Consider the following 18,648-nt stretch of genomic DNA (forward strand, 5'->3'; position numbering starts at 1 on the left):
TTTAAATTATGAAGACATGTCTGAGTAGCAATTTGATTCCAGCAAATAAAATGAGTTAAATTTATACAGCAAACGGGCCAAAAAAAAAAAAAAAAATCCCTTGAAAGGCAAATACACCGTGCGCTTCCTGCACGGAAGGACACAAAACTTCCTTGTTGCCATTAATGAAAAGTAACCCACGCCTCCAAGGTTCTGCGGGCACTGAAAAGAAAGGACACCCTCCAACGAGTCACCTGTTCCCACGCTCAGGGCCGAGAGCTACAAACGCGCGTGCAGGCCCGGGCGGGCTCCGCAGACCCGCGTGGCGCGGGAGCACCCCGGCCGCGGCAGCGATGGGGCCGGCCGCCCTGCTGTGCGCCCTGTGCCTGCTGCCCCGCAGGCTGGCCTGGCCCCTCCCCGCGCGCGCTGCGGGCGCGCGGGGGCCGCCGTGGACACGGGCTCAGGTACGGCCCGGGCCCGCGCCCCGGGGGCTCCCCCCGCGCCACCGGCACGAGCAAGTGCGGTTTCCGGTTTGGGTGGTCTCCTTGGGGTGGATGTTGCGGCCCAGCAGCTGCGGGGAGCAGGCGGACCGGCGGCCGGTCGGTGCGGCGTCCGACGCGCGATGGGGGCTCTGATCGCGACCGCGGCCGCGTCGGGCTCCGGGCTCGGCGGGCAGTGTGCCGGAGGGTCTGTCGTCTGCGCCCGACGCGCGCCCGTGCGCGCGCGCGCTCTGAAAAAGCAGACAAAACGGAGCCCCGAGCGTGCTCAGAGCCGCCGAACTGGGCTCGCGTCGCAAGTCTTCCTGCCCTCGCGGCTGCACGGAGGCGGGGCGTTACTGCGCTTCTCCGAGCTCTGCGTTCTGACTTGGAGGCCGGGGAGGGACCACGTGGGGAGGCGCGGAGCTCTTCGGCAGAAGCTGGGACAGTGCTCCCTGCTCAGTGAACTCAGGTTGTTCGTTATTCTTTACTGCGGCTTGAGGTTCTTTTCCCGAAGGCTGAGGGCTGCCTCTCAAGGCGGGGCTCCCGGCCGCGGAGACGCTTGAAATCGGAAAACAAGGCGGAGGTTCCCGCGGGCCGTGACCAGCCGGTGGGGGCGACGGGCAGGTGCGAGCTCCTGGCTCTGCCCAGTGGGGACAGCGATGCTGTGCCGCTGCTCACGGATTCTGCTCCCGAGTAAGGAAGTGACGGCAATGTCAACTGTTATGCCACTGTCACAGACCATAAAGCGCTTCACATACCTTGTGTCGTCGAGTCTTTAGCGCTGCCCCGAGAAAAAGAGAGAGCCGACGTTATGCTGATTCACATGCTTGGTAATGATAGTGACAGGTGTCAAGGACAAGTTTCTCTGGTGTCAAAAGCCATGGGCTCTCCAATACACTTCTTAATAAGCAACCCCGTAAGTATAAATAATTAGTATTTGCTAAAATAATGGGTTGTTGACTCCTAACTGTTGTTCAAAAATTTAAACTTAAAGCGTAAGAAAAGTCTACTTTTATTTCACATTAACGTTGACTTTGAAAAAGTCCCAATAATCTGTTAGGTTGAACCATGTGAAATTACTGATATCTGACGGTGGGTTTTTTTTTACCTGAAACTTACAGCAATTTCATAAAATCCAATCTAACAGGTTCTCCAAAAGCGGTACATTCGCAAGCGCATTGAGCCCCTTTGCTTCCTGCGCACGTTGCCAATAAACCAGGGAGACGTTAGCTGGGTTTAACAGAAGGCAGGAAAGTTCACATCAAGAATGCAAAAAGATTTCTTCCAAAGGAGTGTCTTTGTAAAGCCCATAGCTCAGGAAGGGATAAAATGACTCATTTGTTTTTAAATAACAGATTCATTCCTAATTGTCATGGATGAATAGTGTTTGTTGTGTTGAACAAAACACAATCCCTGGGACCTTGAAGAGAGAGGACTAAGGTCACTTACATAAAGTGCACATTCCTGAGAGGTTCAGAGACAAGTAACCTTACCGCCTACCTCAATTAGACGGCGCGTGTGTGCGCCAGTGTTTGAATCGTTCCAGCGAAACCTTCGTGCATCTTAGAGCCCTCGCCATTGTTCGAATGAAATGGGCTTTGGAAACAGAACCCGAGTTCAAATGCAGCTCCTCTCGGGGTGACCTTGTGCCAGGGATTTGCTTGTCTGAGCGGCGACTCCTCATATGTAAATAGGAACAACAATGCCACACCTGCGTCCCAGCGCAGCTTGAGGTTTGGAGGAGACAAGGGCCTGAGCTCCCGGTACAGTCCCTGCCATCCTCATGTCCGCACACAGGGGCCCCCTGAGAAAGTCGCAGGACCCAGGTGCACGTGGGGCACGCCTGGGAGACCGGCTGTGTCCTGCAGCCCACAGGATGGGCAGTGAGGGAACTCGGGGCCAGCTCTGCTGCTAAGTTAATAGGTGGCCCTGGGCACATCATTCAGCTGTGCGAGCTTTGCTGTCTTCACCTGGAGAATATGCACAGTAAACAAAATAACTTCACAGTATCCTCTCCCAGCACGAAAATCTTAAGATGCTTTAACCCCAGCGAGGCCCAGACCTCTGGAGAGTCTCGGATGTGGCTGTGTGAGTTGGACCTCTGGGCGGGATCTCTGCTGCACCCCTGAGGACTCGCTGGGTGCTCTTCCCGCTTGGCTATTACAAGCAAGTCTGTGCTTTATAAACTGTACGGTGGGTTTCTCCTCAAAACATTTACCGGGAGAGGGGCCCCTGGGTGGCTCAGTCAGTGAAGCGGCTGCCTTCCCCTCAGGCCATGATCCCAGCGTCCTGGGATCAAGTCCCGAGTCGGGCTCCCTGCTGTGCCGGGGGTCTGCTTCTCCCTTTGCCGCTCCCCCTGCTTATGTTCTCTCTCTCTCTCTCAAATAAATAAAACCTTTAAAATTTTTTTAAAAAAAATCATCTTCTGAAAAAAACCATTTAATTGGATAAAAGGGACATGGAGGGGCCCTTTGGCTCATGAAACGGAGTGACGATGCATCCTGATCAATATTTAATCTTCTCCTCATTAATGCACACTTGTTTCACCTGGTGGCTACGTAGCTACCTTCACACCACAACTTGAGCCCCCAGGAATCCGAGGCAAAGACGCACAGCCTTCTGCGATCTAAAAAGAAGACAGTAAAGAAGATGACAGAACAATCCCTCTCTTTCCAACAGGACTATCTCAAGAGGTTTTATCCGTCTGACTCAGAACCGAGGAAGGCCGACAGCTTCGAAGCCCGACTCAAGCTGATGCAGAGGTTCTTCCGTCTGCCGGTGACCGGAGTCCTGAACTCCCGCGTCCTAGAAATAATGCAGAAGCCCAGATGTGGGGTCCCAGACATCGCAGAGTACTCCCTCTTCCCAACCCAGCCAAAGTGGATTTCCAGAGTGGTCACCTACAGGTTGGTCCCCTGGGGCTCGCCTCGGCAAACACAGCCCAGCCCTCCCCCTGAGGCCAAACCCTGTTTTCTCGTCTGCTGCCAGGGTCCTATCGTACACGAAAGACCTGCCACGTGTCACCGTGAATCAGCTCCTGGCAAAGGCCTTGACGATGTGGAGCCAAGAGGTCCCGCTTTCCTTCAGGAGAGTTTTAGTGGGGACGGCGGATATAATGATCAGCTTTGCAAGAGGAGGTGAGAGGGTCGCTGCGGCGGGTCCTGCGCGTTCACGCGAGTGCATCCCTCTGTTCAGGATTGCAAACCTTTCTGTGTGTGATCTTTACGTACACTATACGTACCTGATCTTTACGTTCACAGGCACTGCACCTTTTCTTTCATCTGTGTAGAGCCACTGTTTCCAGCAGGGGATGCCAAATGATGGCCCGTGAGCCAAATCTGGCCCACCATCTATTTCTGTAAATAAATTTCCATCCTTTTGGGGGGGGGGCAGTTTCAGCACTTCACGGGTAAATATTCATCAGCACACAGTGATGGTCCTTCATTTACCCATTATTGATGACTGCTTTGGGGCTACCATGGGAGAGCTCAGTAATCGTGACAGATACCACCAAGCTCGTAAATCCTAAATTACTTATTATCTGGTCCTTTACAGAAAAAGTTTGCCAACCCTGTTCTGTAGTGTGAATCCTGACAGGTGTACGTATGCATATCTATATATATTTATGGGACAAGTTAAAATATGGCTAACTAACATCATTAAACCAAGAAAAGGGTTACAACTTCCAAAGGCCCAAAGTGGTCTCCCCGATGGCCTGTTGCCAACCCCCTCAATGGGGTAAGAAAGGAGAAACTGAGAGCATTCAGATTACAGGATTTAAGGAGATAGAACCCATATACAGGGGCTGCTATTAATTGCTAGCATTTTATGGTGCAGATTTAAGGAAAAATGTTGTTCTCTTTGGTCTGTTCTAATGTTGAACTGCCCAGGTGCTGTGAACTAAGCTGAATTTTGAACTTTGGCCACAACACTGACAAGGCCAAAGAACATGTCACAGAAGGCACTGACCGTGGCAGTCCGTGTCTCTCAAGAAATGGATCGAATCCATTGGATTCAAATGGATACAGCCTGATACCAATTCAAGAATAAATATCTCTGCATCACAAATAAACGCACTAACAAAATTCACTGTGACACTCTGTGCCTGGTTCTCCCAGGTTTTCACGAAAGATTGTCCTAAATGGTGCACAGCTGTCTTGCTGAGTAGGGTGCGGCACTCCCGCTCCATCCTGCCGCCATTCGGCCAAGCACAGCGACCAGATTTAACACCTCGCTGCCCCTGGAAGTTAGATGTGGTGCATTTAAAGTCCCATATTCAGGAAGCCTTCGAGCTCTGGTGGTGGGCAGTGCCGAGAAAACCTGCCTGGGACCAGCACCACGCGCTGAGTGCCCACGCCGGGCTGGTCTTCGCAGCCTCTGTAATTACGTAAACTACGGGATCAGATGGCCAGAGACCGACTCACTCACTAAGGGCAAACCCCCTGTTTTCTTTCAGCTCATGGGGACTCCTACCCGTTTGACGGACCAGGAAACACCCTGGCTCACGCCTTTGCCCCGGGGCCGGGCCTAGGAGGAGACGCTCACTTTGATGAGGACGAGCGCTGGACGGACGGTAGCAGGATAGGTATAGGGGCCCCTCGCTCTTCTGCTGCATGTTGTTTTTAGAAATCTGAACTCCCTATACCAACGTGAATTTGATAATTTTCTTAGTTAATGGTAATTACTGACCCATCGTTAACTGCCAATGACTATGTGCCTCAAGTGCTTTATTTCATTCCATGTGCTCACAAGGCTGTGCAGACAGAGGATGGGAGGAGGCTGTGGGCTCAAACCACAGGGTGTTCAACCAGCCGTAGGTCTACCAGCCACTTGCCGCGCGTCTTTAGTCAAGTTATGGACTTCTCTGAGCCAGTTTCCATCTGTGAAGTGGGACTATAAGTCCCACCTCCTGGGATTGTGGTTGGAAGTAAATGAGATAATATTTCTACAGTGCTTTACACGGTGTTGGGATAGCTTAGTCATTCAACAAATTAGAGTTCTTTCTATTTCCCAAAAATTAGTTGTTTTTTTTTTAATTGGAGGAAAAGGAGGAGCAGAGACTATGATATTTAAGAATTGTGTATAATTCTGAGATCATCCTCTATTGTTCAAAAGGAAGCCAGCCCATCGTATTTGTCACCTTACAGCGTGGGAGGTTACAGACACACCCCAGAAAACTAATGGAAGAAAGCTCTGGTATAAATAATACCAAGTGCAAACGATTCTAACACTAAATTAATTAAATAAAATAATGTGGCTGTCACTGTCCCTGAGAGGGAGATCTGTACTAGTGTTTGGTGATGGAAATCCACCGCCAAGGCGACGCCTGGCTGTCACTCCAGGCTTGGTGAGGGGGTGACCCTGGCTTGCTTCCACGTCCTGAGGGTCTTGCTCATGCCCCTTCCTTCCTGCTCAGGGTGGGCTCACGGAGCGTCCCCAGTCCCCACCCACCATCGCAGCGCCGGCCCCTCCGCCAGCGCCCAGGCTGGCGCCTCCCACCTTACTGGCAAAGCCTGTCTGTGAGTCGGAGGGCAGATGGCTCAGTGAATCAGGAGCCAAGCCCAGCGTTACAGTCCTGGCTTCGTCAAAGCCAGCTTCCTCTCTCCTGATGCTCAAAGTCCTGTCGGTGAATGGCCAGTGTTTTCCGGACAGTGGGCAACTCCCAGTAGTTTGACAAACCTACCCAGTGGGAGTGATTCTCTGTTGAACAGACGAGGACCTGAGGCTCAGGGAGGTCAGTTCATGTGGCCAAAGTGTCCAGCTGGTGAGCAGCAGAGCTGGGTCTCGAGCCTGGGTCCCTAGTGCCCCTGAAGCCTTTGCTTTCCACTCCGGAAGACTGCTGTCTGGGTGATTACATAAGAAAAACAGCACATTTTTGTAAACGCAGAAGGGGTGATGACATTAGAGCGCCCCTCCTTTGATTCTCCTTCTCCGCCCTCCACTCGTGAAGGCCTAGACACAAGTAAGTGAGCTGCAAAGGCTCTGAGGAGGTGTGTATACTTGCAGTTCTCTTACTTTTTATTGCATGCTGTGTACGACGTTGTTTACAGAGCTGCTTTTAGAGTTCCTGTATGTCACTCTTGGGTTGTAGGAGTTAACTTCCTGATCACTGCGACCCACGAACTTGGCCATTCTTTGGGCCTGGGTCACTCGTCTGATCCCGATGCCGTGATGTATCCAACCTACAGAGTCAGAGATTCCAAGAACTTCAAACTTTCACCAGATGACATCGAAGGAATCCAGAAGTTATACGGTAATATTTATGATTTCACGTCGTCTCCTCCGGGCGGGCGCACCTGAGAGCAAAGACTGGGAAATGGGCATCCACTTGGGAAACACACTGGAAGTTACACCTAAAGCCCACTGCGGGCAGAAATTTGAGACCTTAGGTCCTCAAAACGTCACCAGGCTACTTTATACGGCAAGGATGTTGATTTTAAGTTTTCGATAATGCAGTATCATTCGGTGACGTCAGGAAAATGACATGACTGAGGTATGCGGCTCACTGTTCTTTCTTGCTCGGTGCAGACACTTTAGAGAGTGTCCCCCTGGGGGGCTGGACTGAGGAACAAAGCTCCTTCCTCCCCAGCCGCTGAAGAGTCTGAATGATCACAAGAGCAATGAAAGTGCTTCCAAATGACAGGGCGATGTCCTCAGGAGAAGATCATTCCTGGAATAAGATGGATTTAAGACATCAGTCGAACCTAGAATTTACTATCGATGGCATTTCCTAAACTGTGTTCCCAGAACATTGAATAGTCCTACAACTCCTAAAAAAAGGAAGCTATGGAAAAGCAAGTTCAAGAAACAGCATCTGTTGTACTTGAGGTGCACCTGGCACTTGAGTTAACCCCGCACTCCCTAGATTTTAACCCTCTTTATGGAACACCAACTGAGCCCTGGCAGAATAGCATCTCAGAGAACACGTTCTGGAGAATAGCACGTAACTGTGCCTTAAAGTTGTGACTCAAATTGTTGCTGTTGCCAAAAAGTTCATGAAACACTGGCAATTGTCGGTAAAGTTATCACCAACAGAACAGAAAACAGTGCCTCCCCTTACATAAATCCGCGGCGCTCGTGGAATAGTCCGTGGCATGTATCACTGTCCCAGAACGCTAAGAAAATGAGAAAGAGACCCCAAAAGGGACGGACTAGGTATCACATGAAGCAGACAGACCAAGGCATTGAATTCTTAAGTGTTAGACAATGAGGCGCCCCAGTCAAAGTTGGATAGAGGTAACTTCTGGACAAATGAAAGCAAGACTTAATTTAAAAAGGTTTTAAATTTAGCGAGTTCATTCATCCAAGAAGTCGCCACATGAACAGAAAATATACATTCAAAAGAGTATGATTAAACTCATGGGTGTTCTTTCCAGAATAATACAAATAATAGCTACAATGCATCTCGCATTTAGTGTACCCAGCATTTCACATGCTTTCGCTCACTTAATGTGACAATCCAGTGAGTTGCTGTTATCCTCATCTTGCACGTGGGGGGTCTCTCGTTGAGAGAGGCCGAGTACTACCTTACCCAGGATGGCGCGGCTGGTAGATGCAGAGACCAAGATGCAAAGACATCTGCCCCCGGCCCGCACTCCATCCAACACCACCCTCTTCGCCTCTGGAGGGTGGTCTTCAGAACCTTTGTTCCAGGCACAGAAAAATGGGCTGGGTGGATGACAGATTATACTGACTGCAACATCTTAGGATGGGTTTTAAGTGTTGTATCCCATGTCATGTGTTCTTATTTTCCCTCTTAACAGGAGAGAAAAGTAAATCAAGAAAGAATTAGGAGCGTGGGGAAGAACACACGTTCATCCAGTGGGTTCTGTGGGGTTGGTCCCCAGCCAGAGTTAATGCTCATGGCCCCTGAGCTCCATTTAGCACCTTGTCCGTCCTTCCCTGCACCGTGGCTGGTTTTCACCTGTCTCGCTCTCCTGGGGAAAGCATGAGTGTCTCCTTCCTCGATGACTTTCCTCGAGCAGCTTGCACTGGGTAAATGGCAATAAATGTTAAATACACAGATAAATAAAGTTTTTACTCCGTGGCAAAAGGGTTTCTACCGGGAAGTACTGTGTCTGTGTCAGAGAAGACGTGCTCTATGGTGAAATCAAAGATCAAACAAACAAAAGCCCCACATCACTTCGGGTCTTCAGCTGATCCTGCCCTGTCCCCGGGCGGGCAAGGAGGGAGCTCTCCATTGGCGCAGCTCAAAGGTGCCCAAGTTCCCCTTTCCCTCCTGGCCAGGCTCTCACTCTGAGTCTTCTGGGAAGTCCGGTTCTTCCCACAACAGGCATGTGCATTCCCAAGGTTTACACTCCCATAGTCACTTGTGGCTGAGTCCTGCCCCGGACCTGATGTCACTGGTTCTCCCCTGACCCGGCCATCCTGGTTCCCTGTGCTCAGCCCAGGGCCAACCCAGACGTCCGTCTCACCCTCTTCTCTTTAACTTTCTCCAAGCCTGTCCCGCAAGGCTTCCGGGACCCCGCGGACACTGCTAAAGACCTGCCTCAGCAGTGGGATCGCACGTTGCGCCAGGACCATGAAACTGGACAATATCTCCATCCCTCAAATCTTCCCCTACCCCAGGATCACAGATTTCTCACTGGCCGCCCGCCCCCCCCCCCCCCCCCCCCCCCCCAGCTTCCCCCCTGCCCCCCCCCCCCCCCCCCCAGCCCCACCCTCCTATCCCCACACCTACACTCCACTCCTCACTTCTCCCAGAAACTCATTTTCCTGACGTCCACGCAGCTCTCGCTGCAGCGAGAGACTCGCGAATGTGTTTCCGTGGGAGAAGCATTCTCTGTAGAAGAAAGAATCAGCGAACTTGAATATAGGGCAGTGGAAATTATCAAAGCTGAGGGGGAAAAGGGAAAAAGATCAAAGGAAAGTGCAGAGTGTCTTGCAGTGTCTTTGTCTAGCTTTGATATAAGGGTAATGTTAGCCTTGTAAAATAAGGGAGTGAGGGGGAAAAGGATCAAAGGAAAGTGCACAGAACCCAAGGTGCCTTTGGGACAGCATCAGGCCGACCCTGGTGGGAATGCCGATAAGGAGGGAGGCTCTGCGTGTGAAGGGATTGGGGGGGGGGTCTGTGGAAAACGTCCGTACCGTCCCCTCGATTTTGCTGTGAACTTAAAACTTCCCTAAAAAATAAAGTCTTAATTTTAGAAAAACAACCTTATAGATTAAACATTAAATTACAGTCTGGAATTTTTTTAAATCAAAAAAATTGACAAACATTTAGCTAGATGGACTAAGGGAAAAAGAGAGAAGGCTCAAATCACTAAAATCAGCTTGAAAGTGGGGACATTACTACTGATTCTACAGAAATAAAATTAACAAATAAGAGAGCACTGTGAGCAATTATATGCCAACAAATTGGATAACATAGACTCAATGGACAAATTCCTAGAAACACCAAACCTGCCAAGATTAAATCATGAAGAAATAGAAAATCTAAATAGACCCATAACTAGTAAGGAGATTAAATCAGTAATCAAGAATCTCCTGACAAAGGAAAGCCAGGACTGAAGGCTTCACCAGTGAATGCCACCAAACACTTAAAGGAGAACTGACACCAATTCTTCTCAAACTTTCCAAAAAATTGAACAGGGAGGAACACTCCCTTATTCTACAAGGCTAACATTACCCTTATAGCAAAGCTAGACAAAGACACTACAAGAAAAGAAAACCACAGACCAATAGTCCCTATGAATTTGATGCAGAAATTCTCAACAAAGTACTAGCAAACCAGATTCAGCAGCATAGGAAAAGGATTATGCACCATGCAAGTAAGATTTATTCCTGGAATGCAGAGATGTTGCAACAAGGTGAAAATCAATCGATGTAATACACCACATTAACAAAAAGAAGGGAAAAACCACATAATCATCTCAATTCATGCAGGAAAGCATTTGACAAAATTCAAACGCTTCTATGATAAAAAACATTCAGCACACTAGGAACTGAAGGAAACTCCAACAACATAATAAACATATGAAAAATCCACAATAAACATCATGCTCAGTGGTGGAACACTTAAATCTTTTCCTCTAAGATCAGGAACAAGACAAGGATGCCTGGTTTTTACCACTCCTACCCAACATTGTACTGGACGTCCTCAGCAAAGCAAGTAGATAAGAAAGATAAAAGACATCCAAAAGGAAAAGGAAGAAGTAAAATTATCTCTGTTCACAAGGATAAGATCTTATATACAGAAAGCCCTAACGATTACACCACATACACACACACACACACTCACACACTCACACACACACCTGTCAGAACTAATAAATTCAGCAAAGTAGCAGGATACAAAGTCAACAAGCAAAAATCGGTTGCTTTTCTATACACTAACAATGAACAACCTGAAAGGGAAATTAGGCAAACAATGCCATTAACAATTGTATCAAAAAGAATAAAATACTTAGGAATTAAGGAAGGAGGTGAAAGAAATCAAAGAAGATAAAGTAATGGGAAAATCCCATGTTTGTGGACTGGAGGACTTAATATTGTTAAATTGTCAATACTACCCAAAGTGATCTACAGTTTTAATGCAAAAGACAAAAACTTATGCTAAAATTCATATGGAATCTCAAGGGACCCTTAAGAGCAAAACCAATTCTGAAAAAGAGCAAAGCTGCAAAATTCACACTTCCTGATTTCAAAACTTACTACAAAGCTACACTAATCAAAACTGGATGGTGCTGGGGCGCTTGGGTGGCTCAGTCGGTTAAGTGTCTGTCTTTGGCTCAGGTCATGACCCCAGGGTCCTGACTGGCCTCCCTGCTCAGCGGGGAGTCTGCTTCTCCCTCTCCCTCTGCTCCTCTCCCCTGCTCATGCTCTCTCTCTCTCAAATAAATAAATAAATAAAATCATTTTTAAAAAAGATGGTACTGGTGTAAAGAGAGATACAGAGGCCAGTGGAATAGAATAGAGTCCAGAATAAACCCTCATATATGTGGTCAAAGGATTATTCCTATAACTACACACAAAACATAATTTGATCATTATTCTCAGTTAACCATTTAACAAACATTCACTGAGTCAGGAACTTCGGGAGAGAAGGAGCATGCAAAGGTGAAAAACATATAGCATGTGCCTTCCAGAACCTCAAAGTCTGATGAATGAAGAAGATATTCCAGAAATCGTTATAATACACGATGTTAAGTGCTGCCGTAAAGGACTGAGCAACGTGTTGAGTTTCTGAGATCCAGCCTACAATTTCTAGCGTACCACAGATCACGTGCAAATCCAAAACTCCAGTTTGACCATCCAGTATTCTGGACAAATAGGACCTCCCTAACAGGCTTGGGACTCTCCACCAGCCTGGACGAGACTGTCTTACAACTTTGATACAACCTAAGACTTCACAGACTCCAGACCCGCATCATGGTCTGAAGGCTCCCCCGACCTGCTCCAGTCTCTCTTTATCCCTCCTAGGCACAGGAAGGATACCCAACAATAAATCTCTTGTGTGTCTGGGCGCCTGGGTGGCCCAGTTGCTTAAGCGACTGCCTTCGGCTCAGGTCATGATCCTGGAGTCCCGGGATCGAGTCCCACATCAGGCTCCCTGCTCGGCAGGGGGTCTGCTTCTCCCTCTGACCCTCTTCCCTCTCGTGCTCTCTGTCTCTCATTCTCTCTCTCTCTCTCAAATAAATAAATAAAATCTTTAAAAAAAAAAATCTCTTGTGTGTCTAATCACATCTTGGCATCTGCTTTTTGGAGGACCTGAACTAACATAAGGGGTGTTTCAGTAATCTATCACTGCACTAAATGGTGGCTTGCAACAACAATAATTTTATTAAGTCCCATGATTTTGTGGGTCAAGAATTTGGGCAGTTCTCCACAGGGTGAATCTTTTGCTTCATGGGGCAGATGGGCTGGTTCGGAGGGTCTGAGATGGCTTCACTCCCTTGTTTGTCACCTTGTTACAGGTGGCTGGAGATCTGGGCTCGGCAGGGACTGCTGGTTATATCATAAACACGGTCTCTCCAGCTTGCAGATGGTAAGGTGGTAGGACTTCATACCTGGAGGCTCCGGGATCGAAGAGGGATCCCACGAGCAAGGAGAAGCTACATAGCCTTTTGCTTCTAGCCTCAGAAGTCATGTAACATCATTCCTGCCGTAGTCACTGATCAAAGCAACCACAAGCCCACCAGACTAAAGAGGGCACATACACGCCACCTTGATGCAAGAAATGCCTAAAAATTTACGGTCATGTTTTAAAACTGCCACATGGGGTCACCCTTTCTCTTACGAAACCATGTGTCGTTTAAACCAGAGGCGCTTTACTCGTTCTAACTGAAGGTACGTTTGCTTCATTAAAACGCCGTATGGAATGAATGGATAAAGAAGATGTGGTTCATACATACAATGGAATACTACTCAGCCATCAGAAAGGATGAAATCTTCCCACTTATATTGACGTGGATGGAACTGAAGGGGATTATGCCGAGCGAAATAAGTCAGAGAAAGACAATTATCAGCAGTGGCTGGGCTGGAGTGCCCACAACTTGTTCATTCGCAAGTCTGGTCCTTGGCACACATGGTCCAAATGGTCTCTTTACCCAGTGGCCGAAGGCCCAGCCCTCCAGGTTCCAAGAAGCAAAAAGCAGAGGCAGCACTTTTGCGAACTCTCATCTGCTGAAGCGGACATGGTGCCGGGGATTCAAAGCGAGGGAAAACCAGCTCCGTTTCTCAATGGGAGAGCACGACAGGAACACGAAACCGTCTTCAGTGCGCCCTCCCTGCCACGGTCTAGGAATTACAGCCACCCTGAGAGGTGGGTAGCAGCTTGTCCCCTCCAGCAAAGGGGAAATTCTCACGGCTGCCACGTGATGACGTTGGGTTTGAAGACGTGGTTGTGCCTCTCAGGTCTTTATTATTGTTTCTCCAGAAAGATACCGTTAAGGATATGTACAAAACAAAACCGAACAAAATGACTTGACAGTGACTTTGTGTCTTGCTCGCTTGTCTCATTCTTGTACCTGAAAGCCATGTTATTTGTAGAATGATCCGTCAGGGCCTTGTACTGCTTTTTGGCTCCAAATACTGTCCTTTCGGGGTTTCCCATCACTATTGTCCACACACAAAACACTCATTCCCTATGCAGTCTGCCCTTCCTGTCTCTTCACGACCCAGACAATGGGTCAGCCACCAGCGTGTGGCCCACACTCTGTTCTTTCAACGAGACCATGCGCACCTGAGTTGACCACACGGATTTCAGCTCCAGGCTAACTTGCCCTAATAACACAACTGCTCTCTCTGCTGTGTCCTCTGAGAAGGCAAAATAGTTCAATAATGGCCTAGCCATTATAATTCTCCCCTACCCCCAAGTCCTGACGATACTCCATATTTTCTTTTTTTTTTTTTAAAGATTTTATTTTTTTATTTATTTATTTGAGACAGAGAGAATGAGAGACAGAGAGCATGAGAGGGAGGAGGGTCAGAGGGAGAAGCAGACTCCCCGCTGAGCAGGGAGCCCGATGCGGGACTCGATCCCGGGACTCCAGGATCATGACCTGAGCCGAAGGCAGTCGCTCAACCAACCTAGCCACCCAGGCGCCCACTCCATATTTTCTTCTAGCAACTTTATTCTTCCTTATTTAGCTTCTTACTTATTTTTATATTTTGAGCTTATTTTTGTATTTCACCTGAGGTACGGATCTAATTTATTTTTTTCCACATAGTGAACCAATTTTTCCTACAAAATGTCTAAATAACACAAACTCTCACTGGCCTCTTTCTGGGTTTATTCTGTTCCCTGGGCCATTTGTTTATTTCTATACCTGCACCACATTGTTTGTCCTATTGTAAATGTCTGACTAGTTAGTAGAGTGAGTCTGTCTCCTTTTTGCTTTTCTTTTTCATGATTGTCTTTTTTTTTAGTAAAATAGATCCAATTTATTGAGTCTCTACTATAGTTTGCTTTTCTCATTGCACAGTTGTTTATGCATATTAACACCGTCTAAAGTAGTCCCTTACCCTAACTTCCTTTTTTTTTTTAATTATTATGTTCAATTAGCCAACATATAGTCTTAATCAGGGATCAGGGAACTACAACCCATGGGCCAAACTCTGACCACTGACTATTTTTGTAAATAAAGTTTTACTGGAACATAACCATACCCATTTGCTTACATACTGTCAATGGCTACTTTTAAGAATGACAGTAGAGTTGAGTAGTTGGCATCCAGCCACCAAAGCTTAAAATGTTTAGTGTTTTTACAGAAAAATTTTACAGAAAAAGTTTGCTGACTCCTGGTCTTCGTTACTCACAGACCTGAATACTTCCACATAAAGTTCAGAAATATTTTGGCAACGTTCCTAGTTCTGAGTTCTTGATTACAAGCAACAGAAATTGGTTCTATCTAACTTAATGCAGAAATGAATTTACTGCGGAAGGCATCGCCGGGGCTCTCAGGAAAAAGCCTAGAGAAACAAGTTCAAAAAATGGGCATGACCCAAGGAAGAGCAGACAGCAGCATGACAGACAGGGCTACACTGCAGGGAGCCTGGTTGGGATGCGAGCATGGACGCTGCCACAGGGAAAAGTCTTTTGAACTCTCCCTGCATCCCTGTACCACTCAAGATTCTGAGAAGGAGAAGGTTTTGTCTGAGCTAGCATCACACACTCATGTGTGAGCTTCCAAAGAGCAAGGCATGTCTGGCCCTTCATCCACTTCCACAGAGAGGGGTAGGCTCCTGGCTTCTACCAAGACTCACTCAGTGGAGGGTTCATTCAAAATATGAGCAGGGAAGGATCTCCCCAACAGCAGCTGTGACTTTGCTTGAAATTGCATTAAATTGGGGCAAAATTGTTATCTCTAAATACTGCACCCTCATTCATGAAGATGATTTATCTCACTTTTAATTCAGCGCTTTCTTTCTTTAATCCAGCCCTTTGCTGGAGTTTTAAATGTTCTTCTGTAATGGTCTTGTGAATTTTTTTCTCATAAGTCCTTGATATTTTACAGTTTTGTTATTGTTGTGTTGGATGTTTTGGTATTATACTGTCTATTATCTTCTTGATTTTATTATTGCTGGTATTGAGGGATACTACTGATTTTTGTATATTGATCTTATAGTATGTAAACTTATTACTTCTGAAAGTCTGTTGGTTTTCTTTAGTCTTCTGTGTAAATGATCACAATACTTACAAGTGACAATTTCATCTCTTCCCATCCAATCCTTATATTCCTTAGTATTTTTTCCTCTTATTACTTTGGCCTGAACCTTCAGTGTTATGCAGAACATTATGTTAGCATGTATTCTTGTACTGTTACTGATCTTAAAGCAAATGCTTTTCAAATTTTTCCAAGTAAAAAGATAAATACTTTTCTACCCCATTAAGGAAGTTTCTTTTTATTTCTAATTTTCTACTAACTAAAATTGTAAATAAGGTGTTTTTCCTGCATCTGTTGAAATGTTCCTAAGTATTTCATTCTTCAGCTTGTTATTATGTGAAATTACATTAATTAACCATAACTTATCACAATATATTATATTTTTTTTAAGCATTACTGAATTCAGTTAGCTAATATACATTAGGGTCCTTGCATCTGTATTCACAAATGAGACTGGAAGGTAATCTACTTTTATTGTACTGTTTTTATCAAGTTTTGATATTAGGGTTAAATTGGCTTCATAAAAGGAGTTGGCAATCTTATCTTTCTTAAAGAAAAGAAACGATAAACCTAAGGTTACAAATCAAAAAGATGAAGAATATTTAAAAATAAAAATGATTTCCAGAATTACAATTTATTCTTTTAAAAAGTTAATAAAAATAGAAAAATGACCAGCTGCCCCTCCTCCCCAGCCTGCCCCCGGAGGGCTCCGTGTTACACCCGCTCTCCTGGCACAGTTATTAACAGCAGCTCCTTTCGTCCACAACATGTCACTGCTGGGCAGTAAATTATCCAAAGGCGTGAGCCCGCTGTTCAGGCATGGGTTTGATGCTGCCTACTAGCTGGATCGAGTGGTGAAGTCACTGGCCTCTCTGGGTTTCAGGTGTCCCATCAGCAGAATGGAAATTGGGAAGTTGGAATAAAGCAAGTAAACTCTTAACTTCTCAACAAAAGTTAGTTGATTCCAACACCAGCGATTGCCATCCCCAGCAATCCACAAAACGGAGCAAGGATCCCAGCACCCAGACTCAACCCAACAGACTTCCAGAGCCATCTCGACTAGAGGCAGGAAGTAAGATGAGGCCACACCACTGTGATGTGATGGGTTTCTGCCCCAGTTCCTGGCACGGAGCACCTGAAACCTTTTTAATGTCCTGAGTGATGAGAGGATGAGGCGCAACTTTTGTTCTAATAGTTGGTCTTTGACCCCAGTGCCTGACATGGGGCTCCTGAAACTCGTACACCCCTGGATGATGGGAGCGCCTTTTGTTTTTATGAGGGGATCCCTGGTGGGCTCCTTTTACCAGAGACTAAGCCATGATTAGAACCTTGAAATTTCAGCTCCCTCGCCGTTCTCTGGAGAAGGGAGAGGCTGAAAACAGAGTTAATGAGTGATCATGCCTACATGTTTAAGCTTCCATTTAAAAAAAAAACCCAGGACGCCTGGGTGGCTCAGTCGGTTAAGCGTCTGCCTTCGGCTCAGGTCACGATCCCAGGGTCCTGGGATCGAGTCCCGCATCGGGCTCCCTGCTCCGCGGGGAGCCTGCTTCTCCCTCTGCCTCTGTCTCTCTCTCTGTCTCTCATGAATAAATAAAAAAAATAAAATCTTAAAAAAAAAAAAAAAACCCAAAAGTCGAGGCTCAGAGAACTTCCAGGTTGGTGAACACATCCACACACGGGGAGGGTGACACACCCCCAACTCCAGAACTCTTGTGCCTGGGGCCCTCCCAGACCTCGCCCCACGCATCTCCTCATCTGGCTGTTCACCTGTGCCCTTTATCGTGGCCTTTAACAAACTGGTAAACTAAGTGTTTCCCTGAGTTCTGTGAGCTGCTCTAGCAGGTGATTGACTCCAAGGAGTGCGATCATGGGAACAGAGGATTTGTGACCACGTTGGTCAGAAGTTGCGGCTAACCTGGGGGCCTGATGCTTACGGCTGGCAACGGAAATGGGCTGGGGGGACAGTCTCCCGGGATGGAGCCCTCAGCTTGTGGGACCTGAGGCTGTCTCCGTGAAGACAGTGTCAGAACTGAGTTAAACTGCGGGACACGCAGCTGGTGTTGCGGAGAGCTGGTGTCAGAAGCGCCGTGTGTGGTCGTGGTGGGGAGACCCAGGAGGCAGCCAGGCTGTTTTTCCCACACAACCGCTGACGCCCAGCACCCCACAGCCTCCCACCCCTCAGCACCGGCAGCCCTGCACACCAGGTCTGCTGCGAGATCCCCGAGCGCGGGCTCCCTGCCATGCTCCGTTCTGACACCCAGGCAGCCCCCACCCGTCCCCACCACCTGTCCCACCAACTGTCTCGTCCTCCGAGGCCTGGGTGCTTGCTCGCACTTGCCAGCCGTATGTGGCAGGACGTGGATGTTCACACTGCTTCAAAGCGTAATCTCACCCGTGGGTGTTTTTCTTCCTTCTCTTTGAGGTACTAGAAAGTGAAATGGAAATATTTTTTCTCAGCTTTGGTAAAGTCAACCCTCCCTTCCCTGGAGCAAAGAGAACATGTTCTTCAAGTTATGGATTTAAGAAGCATCAAGCGTAGGGTGAAAGGAACGGGGGAGGAATTCCCAACCAGAGCCAAGCAGAAGGTGGTTGGGGCGAGAGGTCTGTAGGTACAGATGCAGGCGAGTCCCGACCCCAGCCGCACCCTGACAGGAGGTAAGCGGCTCATCCGGGAGGTGGAGCCCCAGGCACGGGGTTTGCAGAATGTCCTAGTGTCCCACACGTGTCATGGAAACTTCTAGAAGCTGCCAGACCCGACCGGAGCGTGCAGACGCAGGCAGCGGCGGACGAGCCGTCCCCAGGGTGGAGGGGCGACAGACGCAGGAGTAGGAGAGCCCCCCGGTGTAAGTCTGGTATGTGAGGGGCTGTCTCAGAGCGAGGGTCTCTCTGTCGACCATCCCTTGACTACCCTTCCAGACCCCGTCCTGCCACACTCCGTCCATACGCCCGACTCCGGCACCACATGGCTCGCCAGGCGTCCACGGGGCCGGGCGTCCGCTGTCAGCATCTTCGCTCCCACCTTGTCCTGATGTGGTTTGTCTCAGGAGAGAGACACAGGCAGA

At 47.9% G+C, this 18,648-nt stretch overlaps 1 protein-coding gene across 1 annotated transcript; it reads left to right on the forward strand.

Moving 5' to 3' along the window:
• The first annotated feature begins 201 nt into the window (after positions 1–201).
• On the forward strand, positions 202–8,505 carry MMP7 (matrix metallopeptidase 7). Its single transcript, XM_021696469.2, has 6 exons — positions 202–443; positions 3,138–3,364; positions 3,447–3,595; positions 4,915–5,043; positions 6,550–6,711; positions 8,222–8,505. Exons 1-6 carry the CDS (start codon positions 333–335, stop codon positions 8,248–8,250), a joined length of 807 nt encoding a protein of 268 aa, XP_021552144.1. The 5' UTR covers positions 202–332; the 3' UTR covers positions 8,251–8,505.
• Positions 8,506–18,648: the final 10,143 nt, after the last annotated feature.

Source organism: Neomonachus schauinslandi, chromosome 11 (genome assembly GCF_002201575.2).
Source record: "Neomonachus schauinslandi chromosome 11, ASM220157v2, whole genome shotgun sequence".
Lineage (NCBI taxonomy): Eukaryota > Metazoa > Chordata > Mammalia > Carnivora > Phocidae > Neomonachus > Neomonachus schauinslandi.